Here is a 15081-nt window from a genome sequence, read left to right on the forward strand (position 1 = left end):
GCATGTCTGACTCCAGCTAAAAATGGCACATTAAATATGTCCACACTATAAATGGATAGGAATAGCACAATTCCAGTAATACGCCAGATGTGTTATACACAGTCCAAAATACCCAGCACCTCAACTGCACAATACAGAGAGCAATGTCAGGATGTCATTCACAGTAGTGTCAGTGTTGTGTTAGATGGACATATTGAAACTGATAGCACTTTGTACACTTAAAGAGACTTTTGTTTTACAATGAAATATGGATACTATTATATAGGTATATACACAATCAAAATGTCAATGTGGTCCCACTGAGTGAACACTGCACAGGATAAATACTAACATTCCCCTCTTGAGCGGAATGCTCTTGTCCGGACTGACAATGACTTACCATGGCGTCCAGATTTTTGAAGTCACACAGCCTCCTCTGGGCTCTGGGGCGGAAAGCCTCCTGGTCGGGCGGTTCCTGCATTGCGTCGCGGATTTCTTCGTCGATCTCCTCCTCCATTTGAATCAGCGTGGGGGCCAACATGCCAAACTTGGACCCTCGCCTGGCCACCTCCAGCAGACACAGCACGAAGTTCTTCTCGTTCTTGCGGAGGACCAGGTCGTTGGTCTCGAACATCAGGGCGTCCTGAATGCCCAGGTCGTGGCGGCACCAGTGGATGAAATTGGAGACATTGTCCCGGGCGATGAAGGAGCCCGGGGACACATTCCTGGAGGCGAAAGTCACCTCGTTGCGGGGGATCTTCATGCTCCCGGCCGCCTCGGGGTCCTGGTGCTCGAACTCCAGGGCAGTCTGGTTAACATTGTTGGCGTGTTGGCACAGGGCACATCCCGTCTCCAGCGTTTCCATAAACATGTCGACGTGGACATCCAAATCATACAGAGTGTTGAGCCACTCGGCCAAGTCCTCCTTCATGGCGTACAGATACTCCTCACTCGACCTGAAGGGACGAATGCTCTTACTGGCAGCCCACTGGATGTTGCTTTGATCCGCCATTATTGAATGGCCTGTCCCGGTCACTTTCAGGTAGCGCTCTGATTAATTGCTGCTCAGCCCAATTCCATCTCACACGCGTTAACTCACTCCCTTCCCTTCTCTCCGCCTCTGCCACGGCTCCCTTGGGCTCCCAGTAACCTGACAGCCAACCCACCTGGTGCTGAAGTGCACTCGAACAGAGCAAACTCGTCCCGTCAAGCCTGTCTCATCAAATATGCACCCGAGACACAAACAGTCAGGCCAGCCTGCAAATCGGATTCCCCCCGCCCGGCTGGGTTAGTTGCATTTCTCACACCCGCCCATATTACTCCTGTTTGTGCCTATCTCGTGGAAATTGCAAGCTTCCGGCTGCCAGGTTTTTTTTCCCACAAAGCCTTCCCCTTTCTGTTTATATCTTGCCCACTTCTGCAGCGAGTAAACTCCATGGAAACAAGTCTCTCCCCCGCCCAATACGCACAGTGTCGAACTGGGATAGCTGCAAAAGTTCACAGCAAATACCAGCCATGATATGTCACGGCACGCGGTAAATTAAATCAATCTAAATCCCCATTGGAGATAATTATCCTTTAAAAAAAAACAAAGGAGTTAAGTTAGTTACACGTATACATATTGGCTCTGCAATGATGTAATTCACTGATCCTGTGTCAGTGACAGATTAGTTCGCAAATCATTTGCAAAAGTCCCATTACCTCACTCGCTTGCCGGGAACAGTAAGACGGCTGCCGACGTTTTTATAACAGCTTATAGGAGTAGAACTTGGCACCGCGAGGACGACACTTTCTTTTATATGTGTCAATTATAAAGTGTGATTTAAACTGCAGATACTTTAGAAGGAAAATAGGCAAAGGTGAGGGAAATTGCGAATTGTGGAAATATACAGCAAGTCAGTCAGTTAGTATTGGAATGGTGGAAGCTTCCATTTCAGATACATACTGGCCAGCTGGGTTATTCCATTATCTTACATTAAATAACTTTATAAAACCTGTTCATAAAGTTACCTAGTGCAAGAAGGGATATAATTCACAGATCCCGTGTCAGTGACACATCGGTTTGCAAATCATTTATCTTGGTGTCCTGGCCAATATTTACCTCGCAATCAACATCACAAAAACAGATGATCTGATGATGATCACATCGCTGTTTGTGGGAGTTTGCTGTAAGCAAATTGTCAGCTGTGTTTCCTACATTACAACAGTGACTACACTTCAGAAAGTACTTCATTGGCTGTGCAAAGGCTTTGGGACAGCCAAGTGTTCGCGAAAAGCGCTGTCTAAATGAAAGCCTTTCTTTACATTGCCCGTGTGCCTAGGGTAAGAGGTCTTATGTCACCAAGCAGAGTGGATTATGGTGGACAGACCATATCCTAAATGAAGGCAAAAAAAAACCCAGGCTGGAGTGCCTGGGACCATGTATAGGTCCAAGAAATTGAACTGCGTGGAAAGCAGATTTACAAGGAAAGTTACTGAAATCTCAAGAAAGCTATATAAATACAAAAATCACAAGATATTTTCAAGTAAATGTATAATCACCACTAGATATTCACACAATTTGAAGTTTTATTGGACTTCGAGTGCAATAGAAAAATGCGGTTGCAAATTGATTCAATATGTTTTACCAGGGATATCCAGTCATCAGTTAGTAACATGCCAATTTCAATAATGAATTATTTTGCTTTCGTATTTTTTTTCTTGAAATAATTTAATGCATGGCTCCTGTTTAGTGGAGGTGAGTACATGGGAAACATTGGTGACATTTTTTAATCAATTGATTGGCAAGACGGGTACAAATTCACAATTCTGAAACAACGTTGTGGCTGTACCAGAGTTTCCAATGTGACTGCAGTCCCTGATTAGAAATTGATCAAGGCAGCCAACTGCTGGAGCACAGAGAGCAGATAGATAATAAAAGCAAAATACTGTAGATGCTGGAAATCTGAAATAAAAACATGAAATGCTGGAAATACTCAGCAGGTCTCGCAGCATCTGTGGAGAGAGAAGCAGACTTAACGTTTCAGGTCAGTGACCCTTCGTCAGAACTGGTAACTATTCGAAATGTAATAGCTTTTAAGCCAGTAAAGCGGGGGTGGGGCAATGGATAACAAAAGAGGTGTTGATAGGCCAAGGTCACAGAGAATAACTGACCAGAAGGTCATGGAGCAAAGGCAAGCAGTATGTTAATGGCGTGCTGAAAGACAAAGTGTTAGTGCAGAGAGGGTGTTAATTGACTGAAAATGAACAGCCCTGGCCCCAAGCATAAACATGAAAAAAACTGGGTAGGCACAGTAGAAACAAACCTCACAAACTAAAACAAAATAAATAAATAAAAAAGATAAAGGAAAAAATAACTAAAAATAAAAAGTGTGGGGGGGGCCCGTTATGCTCTGAAAATATTGAACTCAATGTTCAGTCTGGCAGGCTGTAGCGTGCCTAATCGGTAAGTGAGATGCTGTTCCTCGAGCTTGCATTGATGTTCACTGGAACACTGTAGCAATCCCAGGACAGAGCTGTAAGCATGAGAGCAGGGGGGGCAGGGGTGTTGAAATAGCCAGCAACCGGAAGCTCGGGGTCATGCTTTCAGACTGAGCGGAGGTGTTCTGCAAAGCAGCCACCCAGTCTGCGTTTGGTCTCCCCAATGTAGAGGAGACCACATTGTGAGCAGCGAATACAGGATACTACATTGAAAGAAGTACAAGTAAATCACTGCTTCACCTGAAATGAACGTTTGAGGCCTTGCATAGTGAGGAGGAGGTAAAAGGGCAGGGGAAGGTGCCGTGGGAAGGGGACGAGGTAGTGGGGATAATGGAGGAGTGGACCAGGGTGTTGCGAAGGGAACAATCCCTTTGGAATGCTGACAGGGGAGGGGAGGGGAAGATGCATTTGGGAGTGGCATCACACCGGATGTGACAGAAATGGCGGAGGATGATCCTTTGGATGTGGAGGCTGGTGGGGTGGAAAGTGAGGACAAGGGGAACCTTGTCGCGGTTCTGGGAGGGAGCAGATAGGTAACCTGTGCTGAAGTAGCAGATGTCAGTTAGGATGGAGGTGAGACACACATAAATAATGGCTACTTAGGCAGATCCCGTAGGGAGCCTGTTGAACCTGCTGCTGCGAGTTGCTGACCCAACCCGTCCTTTAATAACAAAGAACAGTACAGCACAGGAACAGGCCATTCGGCCCTCCAAGTCTGCGCCGATCTTGATGCCTGCCTAAACTAAAACCTTCTGCATTTCCGGGGTCCGTATCCCTCTATTCCCATCCTATTCATGTAATTGTCAAGACGCCTCTTAAACGTTGCTATCGTACCTGCTTCCATCACCTCCCCCGGCAGCAAATTCCAGGCACTCACCACCCTCTGTGTAAAGAACTTGCCTCGCACATCCCCTCTAAACTTTGCCCCTTGCACCTTAAACCTATGTCCCCTAGTAACTGACTCTTCCACCCTGGGAAAAAGCTTCTGACTATCCACTCTGTCCATGCCGCTCATAACTTTGTAAACCTCTATCATGTCGCCCCTCCACCTCCGTCGTTCCAGTGAAAACAATCCGAGTTTATCCAACCTCTCCTCATAGCTAATGCCCTCCAGACAGGCAACATCCTGGTAAACCTCTTCTGTACCCTCTCCAAAGCCTCCACGTCCTTCTGGTAGTGTGGCGACCAGAATTGCACACAATATTCTAAGTGTGGCCTAACTAAAGTTCTGCACAGCTGCAGCATGACTTGCCAATTTTTAGACCCTATGCCCCGACCGATGAAGGCAAGCATGCCATATGCCTTCTTGACTACCTTATCCACCTGCGTTGCCACTTTCAGTGACCTGTGGACCTGTACGCCCAGATCTCTCTGCCTGTCAATACTCCTAAGGGTTCTGCCATTTACTGTATACTTCCCACCTGCATTAGACCTTCCAAAATGCATTACCTCACATTTGTCCGGATTAAACTCCATCTGCCATTTCTCCGCCCAAGTCTCCAACTGATCTATATCCTGCTGTATCCTCTGACAATCCTCATCACTATCCGCAACTCCACCAACCTTTGTGTCGTCCGCAAACTTACTAATCAGACCAGCTACATTTTCCTCCAAATCATTTATATATACTGCAAAGAGCAAAGGTCCCAGCACTGATCCCTGCGGAACAGTCACATCCCTCCATTCAGAAAAGCACCCTTCCACTGCTACCCTCTGTCTTCTATGACAGAGCCAGTTCTGTATCCATCTTGCCAGCTCCCCTCTGATCTTGTGTGACTTCACCTTTTGTACCAGTCTGCCATGAGGGACCTTGTCAAAGGCTTTACTGAAGTCCATATAGATAACATCCACTGCCCTTCCTTCATCAATCATCTTCGTCACTTCCTCAAAAAACTCAATCAAATTAGTGAGACACGACCTCCCCTTCACAAAACCATGCTGCCTCTTGCTAATAAGTTTGTTTGTTTCCAAATGGGAGTAAATCCTGTCCCGAAGAATCCTCTCTAATAATTTCCCTACCACTGACGTAAGGCTCACGGGCCTATAATTTCCTGGATTATCCTTGCTACCCTTCTTAAACAAAGGAACAACATTGGCTATTCTCCTGTCCTCTTGGACCTCACCTGTAGCCAATGAGAATGCAAAGATTTCTGTCAAGGCCCCAGCAATTTCTTTCCTTGCCTCCTTCAGTATTCTGGGGTAGATCCCATCAGGCCCTGGGGACTTATCTACTTTAATGCTTTGCAAGACACCCAACACCTCCTCCTTTTTGATAATGAGATGACTGAAACTATCTACACTCCCTTCCCTAGGCTCATCATCCACCAAGTCCTTCTCTTTGGTGAATACTGATGCAAGTACTCATTTAGTACCTCGCCCATTTCCTCTGGCTCCACACATAGATTCCCTTCTATGTCCTTGAGTGGGCCAACCCTTTCCCTAGTTACCCTCTTGCTCTTTATATACATATAAAAAGCCTTGGGATTTTCCTTAATCCTGTTTGCCAATGATTTTTCATGACCCCTTTTAGCCCTCCTGACTCCTTGCTTAAATTCCTTCCTACTGTCTTTATATTCCTCAAGGGATTCGTCTGTTCCTAGCCTTCCAACCCTTACGAATGCTTCCTTTTTCTTTTTGACTAGGCTCACAATATCCCGCATAATCCAAGGTTCCCGAAACTTGCCAAACTTATCCTTCTTCCTCGCTGGTCCTGGATTCTAATCAACTGACGTTTGAAAGACTCCCACATGTCAGATGTTCATTTACCCTCAAACAGCCGCCCCCAATCTAAATTCTTCAGTTCCTGCCTAATATTATTATAATTAGCCTTCCCCCAATTTAGCATCTTCACCCGAGGACTACTCTTATCCTTATCCACAAGTACCTTAAAACTTATGGAATTACAGTCACTGTTCCCGAAATGCTCCCCTACTGAAACTTCGACCACCCCACCCCCCCCAGTACAGCTGTGATATTTTCCTTAACAAGTAATGCAACTCCCCCACCCCTTTTACATCCCCCTCTATCCCGCCTGAAGCTTCTGAATCCTGGAACAATTAGCTGCCAATCCTGTCCTTCCCTCAACCAAGTCTCTGTAATAGCACCAACATCATAGTTCCAAGTACTAATCCAAGCTCTAAGTTCATCTGCTTTACCTGTTATACTTCTCGCATTGAAACAGTTTAACAGAACTGGGAAGCTAGTTTATCAGGGCTTTGTATGCCCAGTGCCCCACTTGTCACCAGTTTGAGAGCAATGTACGTATGTTGGTGATGGCTGCTCATGGGTCTCTAAAAGTTCTTTTTCTTTTCTTTTGGGCCTCCTTATCTCGAGAGACAATGGATACGCGCCTGGAGGTGGTCAGTGGTTTGTGAAGCAGCACCTGGAGTGGCTATAAAGGCCAATTCTAGAGTGACAGGCTCTTCCACAGGTGCTGCAGAGAAATTTGTTTGTCGGGGCTGTTGCACAGTTGGCTCTCCCCTTGGGCCTCTCTTTTTTCCTGCCAACTACTAAGTCTCTTCGACTCGCCACATTTTAGCCCTGTCTTTATGGCTGCCCGCCAGCTCTGGCAAACGCTGGCAACTGACTCCCACGACTTGTGATCAATGTCACAGGATTTCATGTCGCATTTGCAGACGTCTTTAAAGCGGAGACGTGGACGGCCGGTGGGTCTGATACCAGTGGCGAGCTCGCTGTACAATGTGCCTTTGGGGATCTGCCATCTTCCATGCGGCTCACATGGCCAAGCCATCTCAAGCGCCGCTGACTCAGTAGTGTGTATAAGCTGGGGATGTTGGCCGCCTCGAGGACTTCTGTGTTGGAGATACGGTCCTGCCACCTGATGCCAAATATTCTCCGGAGGCAGCGAAGATGGAATGAATCGAGACGTCGCTCTTGGCTGGCATACGTTGTCCAGGCCTCGCTGCCATAGAGCAAGATACTGAGGACACAGGCCTGATACACTCGGACTTTTGTGTTCCGTGTCAGTGCGCCATTTTCCCACACTCTCTTGGCCAGTCTGGATATAGCAGTGGAAGCCTTTCCCATGCGCTTGTTGATTTCTGCATCTAGAGACAGGTTACTGGTGGTAGTTGAGCCTAGGTAGGTGAACTCTTGAACCACTTCCAGAGCGTGGTCGCCACTATTGATGGATGGAGCATTTCTGACATCCTGCCCCATGATGTTCGTTTTCTTGAGGCTGATGGTTCGGCCAAATTCATTGCAGGCAGCCGCAAACCTGTCGATGAGACTCTGCAGGCACTCTTCAGTGTGAGATGTTAAAGCAGCATCATCAGCAAAGAGGAGTTCCCTGATGAGGACTTTCCCTACTAAAAGTAGCAACCACAATACCGAGCATAAACCTAACAAGGCTAGGTCAGTGCAAAATGCTGTTTCGGCAAATGGGTAACAAAGCGGGAGATTCAGCAGTAGACAAAAACCCAATTGTCCTTTTGTATAAGTGCACAGTTTCGCAGCAACGCGCATTATCGGCAAACGATTGTGCCATCTTGTGTCCTTTTCGTGTTTTGCAATTCCGCTTTCAAGTACTCCCGCTGCTGGGCTTTGCTTCTATATTTAGGCAGGAAAGAATCAGCAAAAAAAAAATCGATCAGGACGTTTTTATTCAGTTCTTCGATTTCTGCTACCGCAACCAATCGTTACATAAAAAGTATCTCTTCCAGCAACATAATCCTGCAAAATGACACAGATGCAAACATTATAAATTAAATACTTTAATGTTTTAAAGAGACAATTCGTGCTTTCAGGGTCAACCTATGGTGGTCACTATTCTCAGACCCCGAGGACCAGAAGCTACAAACTGCTCCTACACCACATTTATTTAGGCAACAGACTCATGGAATGTTGGCCTTTACCGCAAGGGGATTGGAATTCAAAAGTGAGGAAGTGCTGTTTCAATTGTTCCGAACCTGAGTCAGACCCATTTGGAGCACTGCATTCAGTTTTGGGCACCGAATTTCAGGGAAAATATGTTAGCCTTGCACAAATACACGAGAATGATGTCAGGGCTTAAAAGGGTTAAATTAGGAGGAGGTGTACAAGATTATGACAGATTTAGAAAAGATAGACAAAGAACAGCTGTTCCTATCAGCAGATGGTACAAGGACTCGGGGACACATTTATAGTTTTGGGCAAGAGATACACGGTGTGAGGAAGAACTTTTTTTTAACCTGGTGTGTGATAATAACCTGGAACTTGTTGCCCAGGAGGCTGGTGGAAGTGGATATAATCAATGATTTCAAAAGGAAATTGAATAGGCACTTGTGGGAAATAAACTTGTAGAGCTATGTATATAGAAAGGGGGGAATGGGACTGACTAAATTGCTGTACAGAGAACCGCATGGACTTGATGGGCTGAATAACCACCTTCTGTGTCGTAATGATTTAATGACGCTATGTTGCGTAAACTTGGCTTTTATTCCCTTGAGTTTAGAACATGGTTTCAAGCATATAGCCAGCAATGCAGATTAACCCAGCCTGTGGTGTACTGGGCTTATTATTGCAATGTGTCACAAAATGTGACGTGAATCTCCTGGACATTGTTTCTCACAGCCTGTGAGAGCTGTGGCTTTTTAAACTTGGTGTCATTATGGCATCCCCGCACCCCCCACCAACACACCCTCCAACTCCCCAGAGCCCCTGTAATGTCAACCTACCCACTGCAGGCACAGAGAGCTGGATCTCACTTATGAGTGCATGGAAGGGGAAGGGGATAAAGAGAATGAGCTGGAGAAGTACAGGGCTAGGGAGAGTGAGATCGGGACTTGTTAGTGGGTTGCAAGACTGAGATTTGGGGGAGAGATCAGGAAAAGGAGATCGGGATAGGGGAGGGGGACAGTCAGGAGATTGGAACTGGGGGCAGTCGAGAAATTGGGCCCAGGGTGGTTGGGAGATTGGGACTGGGTGACAGGGTGAGAAAGGGAGAGGGTGGTAGGATTGACAGTAAGGGAAGTGATGATGGAGACTGGGGTTGGAAAATAGGGTGCTCGGAAGTGAAAGGGAGACTGGTGTATAATTTGTCAGTTCCGAAGAAGGGTCACTGACCCGAAACGTTAACTCTGCTTCTCTTTCCACAGATGCTGCCAGACCTGCTGAGTGAATCCAGCATTTCTTGTTTTTGTATAATAATCAGGGTTGAGAGTGGTCAGTGACTGAGAAATGAGGGCTCGGGGTGAGAGGGAGTCTAGGGAAATGCAGTTCAGAGATGTGGGCTCAGGGGAAATAGGCAGAATGTGAAATGCGGGTCAGGAGATTAGGGCTTGGGTGAGGGCGGAGATGGAAATTAGGGACAAGGGTCATGGGGATTGCGGTTTGGGTGGTGGGGGTAGGAGAGAAATAGGATAGGAGAGAGGGGCAGGGCAGGGTGGGGCCCAGTGTAAGAGCCAGGAGTAGCAGAAGCAGGAGTAAAGTGGTGAGTCGGTGCAGCTCTGAGAGAGGAGCAGCTAATAAAGGGGTGAGTGAAACCTGGGAACATTGTTGTTGGTAAACAGTGAAAGATTATTTCCACTGGTGGGAAAATGAGGAAAAAGGGGACGAAGACTGAGGATTTTTATTGCACTTAGAGCATCCCAACTGTAAAAAAAGAAACTGGAGGGCCAAGTATGGTCCGCAATGGCCCATAGAAGTGCTATGGAGCTGGGAGGAGCACTCTTGCTCCTCCATGCTCCACAGAAGGGGAAGTAAAATAAACCTTCCCTACCATTTCCTCAGTGGCCTCTAACGGCCCCTTTAAAGACCTCTGTTTTGGCCACTGTAGAACTGAAAAAATCTAGTTAGAGCTTTCACAGAACACACTCCACCCATTTTTCTACACATTTTGCAGAATGGTCCGAAAACAGATGCTGGACCTTATTTGCATATTTAAATTGACCCAGTGCTGATTCCATCAGCGATGCCTAGAAACAGTAAGGACCAGTATGGCAACAGTCATGCAAATTAGGTGCAAGGTTTTGCATCCAGAAATGTATTTACTTTGAACCCATTTTACACCAAAAAATGGCAAAATGCATACCAATTTCTAACCCAGTGGTTCAAAATAACTTTTCTGAATGTGGTCCACACTAAGTACCAGGATGTCGGATCGACCTCGCCATGTAAACTCAGTTTGACACCCCTGGTCTAACATGTGTCCTTGGATCAGACACAAACTATTGAAACTGGAAGAACAGATATTCCATTTGCAACCCACTAGATTGGGATTCAAACATTTCACCTAAAGACAAAAGGCTTATTTTATCAAACATATTGTACATGTATTAGACAAGGCCCTTTGTCAATTTAATACATCACGATGATACCACCAGCACACAGCAAGCCACTGCTGAACAATAAAAATAACATTCAGATTAAGCTTACATGATTAAGAGGTGGGGTAAATGGTGAAGACATGGTAAATTTTGAAAAATGAGGCCAAAGGACATACATTTTCATGAAAGAAAATGTAAAACTTTTTTTCTCAAGAGTAGTATCTCTGATCCAGTACCGGTCACATCCTTGACAGTTTCAGATGGCCCAAAATATTGGTCACATTGTGGCTCCTTGGAACTGTTGGAGTTGTCAACCAAAGCACTCATAGGCTGGAATTTGTGAGGCCACCTGAGGCGGGGTTGGAGGCAAGGGTGGGGGGCTTGCAGTATTGCAACAGGCGGTGGGGCGGAGGGCCTGTCTCCACGCGATCGCCCGATGACAGCCTTCCTGCCCAGAGGCCAATTGAGGCCTTTAAGTGGGCTATTAATGGGCAATTAAGGGCCTCTTTCCGCTGCCTCTGTGATATTATCATCGGCAAGGAAGGGGCCTCTGCCACGCAGGGAGGACGCCTTGTAAAATGAGGTGGGGGGGGCCCTTCTTCATGGGCAATTTGTGGCACATGGAGGACACTAAATGGGAACAACGTTACCCCCCGGGACCCCCCTGCACCTGGACTGCACAACCACACCGCGAGACCAAGGGGGAGCTGCAAGGAGACAGGCAACGGCGAGTGGGAATTCCAGCAGCTTAAAAGAGGCTGTGAGAGGCCAGTAAAGTAAAGGTAGGGATTTTAGATTGTAGTAGGTAGTGTTTAGAGTGGAATAAGGTCACTATCGTAATTAGTACTCTAAATTAAAGGGAGCAACTAAGGATCTTAATCTAAGGCTAATTCATGGCAGGAGAGTTCAGCCCCATGGCATGCTCCTCCTGCGCTATGTGGGAAATCAGGGACACTGCTAGACGACCATGTGTGCAGGAAGTGTGTCCAGCTGCAACTACTACCTGACTGCATTGCGCAGCTGGAGCTGCGGATGGACTCACTGTGGAGCATCCTCAATGCTGAGGAAGTCGTGGGTAGCATGTTTAGCGAGGTGGTCACACTGCAGGTAATGTCGGCAGAGGCAGAAAATGGGTGGGTGACCACCAGGAGTAGTAGTAGGTGCAGACAGGTAGTGCAGGAGTCCCCTGTGGCCATCCCCCTCTCAAACAGATATATCACTTTGAATACTGTTGGGGGGTCGGCCTCCCAGGGGAAAGCAGCAACAGCCAAGTTCGTGGCACCACGGATGGCTCTGCTGCGCAGGAGGGAGTGAAAAAGAGTGGGAGAGCCATAGGAGATTCAATTGTAAGGGGAACAGACAGGCGTTTCTGTGGCCACAAACGAGACTCCAGGATGGTATGTTGCCTCCCTGATGCTAGGGTCAAGGATGTCTTGGAGCGGCTGCAGGACATTCTGAAGGGAGAGGGTGAACAGTCAGAGGTCGTAGTACACATTGGTACCAACGACATAGGTAGAAAAAGGGATAAGGTACTGCAACAAGAATTTAGGGAGCTAGGTAGCAGATTAAAAAGCAGGACCTCAAAGGTTGTAATCTCTGGATTACTCCCGGTGCCACGTGCTAGTGAGTATAGGAATAGGAGGAAAAAGCAGATGAATGCATGACTGAGGTGGTGTTGCAGGAGGGAGGGCTTTAGTTTCCTGGATCACTGGGTCTGTTTCTGGCAAAGGTGGGACCTGTATAAGTTGGATGGGTTGCACCTGAACTGGAATGGGAGCAACATCTTGCTGGGAGGTTTGCTTGTTCTGTTGTCCGGGGGGGGGGGGGTTAAACTAATTTGGCAAGGGGATGGGATACAGAGTGGAGGTACAGTAGGGGGTGATGCACAGTCAAATATAGAAGAGAAACTGAGTCAGTCTGGAAGGCAGAGCAAATATAGACCTGTTAAGGCACAAGTGAAAAATGCAATGCTGAATTGTATCTATTTTAATGCAAGGAGTCTTACTAGTAAGGCAGATGAATTGAGGGCATTGATTAGCACATGGGATTATGATATTATTGCTATCACAAAGACATGGTTGAGGGAGGGGCAGGACCGGCAGCTCAATATTCCAGGGTATAGAATCTTCAGGCGTGACAGGGGAGGGGGTAAAAGAGGAGGTGGCATTGCACTGTTGATCAAGGAGTCAATTACTGCAGTAAGGAGGGATGATATCTTAGAAGGTTCCTCAAATGAGGCCATATGGGTAGAACTTAAAAACAAAAAGGGGGCAATCACTTGGTTGGGAGTGTACTACAGACCTCCAAAGGGAGAGATAGAGGAGCAGATATGTAGACAAATCTCAGAGAGGTGTAAAAATAATAGGGTAATAATAGTAGGGGATTTCAACTTCCCCAATATCAACTGGGATAGTCTTAGTGCAAAAGGCTTAAAGGGGCGGAATTTTTAAAATGCATACAGGAGAACTTTTTGAGCCAGTACATAGAAAGTCCTACAAGAGAAGGGGCAGTACTGGACCTAAACCTAGGGAATGAAGCCAGACAAGTGGTAGAAGTGTCAGTGGGGGAAGCATTTCGGGGATAGTGACCATAACTCTATAAGATTTAAGGTAGCTATGGAAAAGGACAAAGATGGACTGGAAATAAAGGTACTGAATTGGAGGAAGGCCAATTTTAAGATGATAAAACAGGATCTGGCTAAAGTGGACTGGGAGCAGCTACTTGTAGGAAAGTCTACATCAGACCAGTGGGAGTCATTCAAAGAGGAAATAGTGAGAGTTCAGAGCCAACACGTACCCATTAAGGTGAAGGGTAGGACCAATAGGTCCAGGGAACCCTGGATGTCAAGGGATATAGAGGATTGGATTAGGAAAAAAAGGAGGCTTATGGCAGATTCAGAGCGCTGAAAACAGCAGAAGCGCTAGAGGAGTATAGAAAGTGTAGGTGGGTACTTAAAAAAGTAATTAGGAGAACGAAGAGGGGACATGAAAAACACTGGCGGGAAAGATAAAGGAAAATCCTAAGGCGTTTTATAAGTATATTTAGGGCAAGAGGATAACCAGGGAAATAGTAGGGCCCATCATGGACCAAAGTGGCAATCCGTGTGTGGAGCCGGAAGACATAGGTGACGCTTTAAATGATTACTTTTCATCGGTGTTCACTATGGAGAAGGACAATGTAGGTGTAGGGATCAGGGAGGCGGATTGTGATACAAGTGAACAAAAATGGATAAATCCCCAGGCCCAGATGAGATGTATCCCAGGCTGTTATGTGAGGCAAGGGAGGAGATTGCAGAGGCACTGACACAAATTTTCAAATCCTCTCTGGCCACAGGAGAGGTATCAGAGGATTGGAGGACAGCGGATGTGGTACCATTATTCAAGAAGGGAATCAGGGATAAACCAGGTAATTACAGGCTGGTGAGTCTAACCTCAGTGGTTGGGAAACTATTGGAAAAAATTCTGAAGGACAGGATTAATCTCCACTTGGAGAGGCAGGGATTTGATGTAGTTGGGATGTAGTTGATGTAGTCTACATGGACTTCAGTAAGGCTTTTGATAAGGTCCCGCATGGGAGATTGGTTAAGAAGGTAAGAGCCCATGGGATCCAGGGCAATTTGGTAATTTGAATACAAAATTGGCTTAGCGGCAGGAGGCAGAGGGTAATGGTCGAGGGTTGTTTTTGCGAGTGGAAGCCTGTGACCAGTGATGTACTGCAGGGATCGGTGCTGGGACCCTTGCTGTTTGTAGTGTACATTAATGATTTAGACGTGAATATAGGAGGTATGATCAGTAAGTTCGCAGATGACACGAACATTGGTGGTGTCGTAAATAGTGAGGAGGAAAGCCTTAGATCACAGGACAATATAGATGGGCTGGTAAGATGGGCAGAACAGTGGCAAATGGAATTTAATCCTGAGAAGTTGAGGTGATGCATTTTGGGAGAACTAACAAGGCAAGGGAATATACAATGGATGGTAGGACCCTAGGAAGTAGAGGGTTAGAGGGACCTTGGTGTACTTGTCCATAGATCACTGAAGGCAGCAGCACAGGTAGATAAGGTCGTTAGCAAGGCATTTGGGATACTTGCCTTTATTAGCTGAGGCATAGAATATAAGAGCAGGGAGGTTATGATGGAGCTGTATAAAACGCTAGTTAGGCCACAGCTGGAGTCCTGTGTACAGTTCTGGGAATCACACTATAGGAAGGATGTGATTGCACTGGAGAGGGTGCAGAGGATGTTGCCTGGGCTGGAGTATTTCAGCTATGACGAGAGACTGAAAAGGCTAGGGTTGTTTTCCTTAGAGAAGAGAAGGCTGAGGGGAGATATGATTGAGGTATACAAAATTATGAGGGGC

General features: G+C 46.5%; 1 protein-coding gene across 1 annotated transcript in view; it reads right to left on the reverse strand.

Annotated features, from left to right (window-relative positions):
- The window catches only part of gas2l1 (growth arrest-specific 2 like 1), a 65671-nt gene extending 64111 nt beyond the window's left edge, over positions 1–1560 (reverse strand). Inside the window, exon 1 of the mRNA XM_068054883.1 lies at positions 380–1560. Within this exon, the coding sequence (XP_067910984.1) occupies positions 380–991 (612 nt within the window). The 5' untranslated portion in view covers positions 992–1560. The remainder of the gene's footprint in view (positions 1–379) is intronic.
- Between the last annotated feature and the right edge of the window lie 13521 nt (positions 1561–15081).

The sequence above is a fragment of the Heterodontus francisci genome, chromosome 23, assembly GCF_036365525.1.
Source record: "Heterodontus francisci isolate sHetFra1 chromosome 23, sHetFra1.hap1, whole genome shotgun sequence".
NCBI classification, from domain to species: Eukaryota; Metazoa; Chordata; class Chondrichthyes; order Heterodontiformes; family Heterodontidae; genus Heterodontus; species Heterodontus francisci.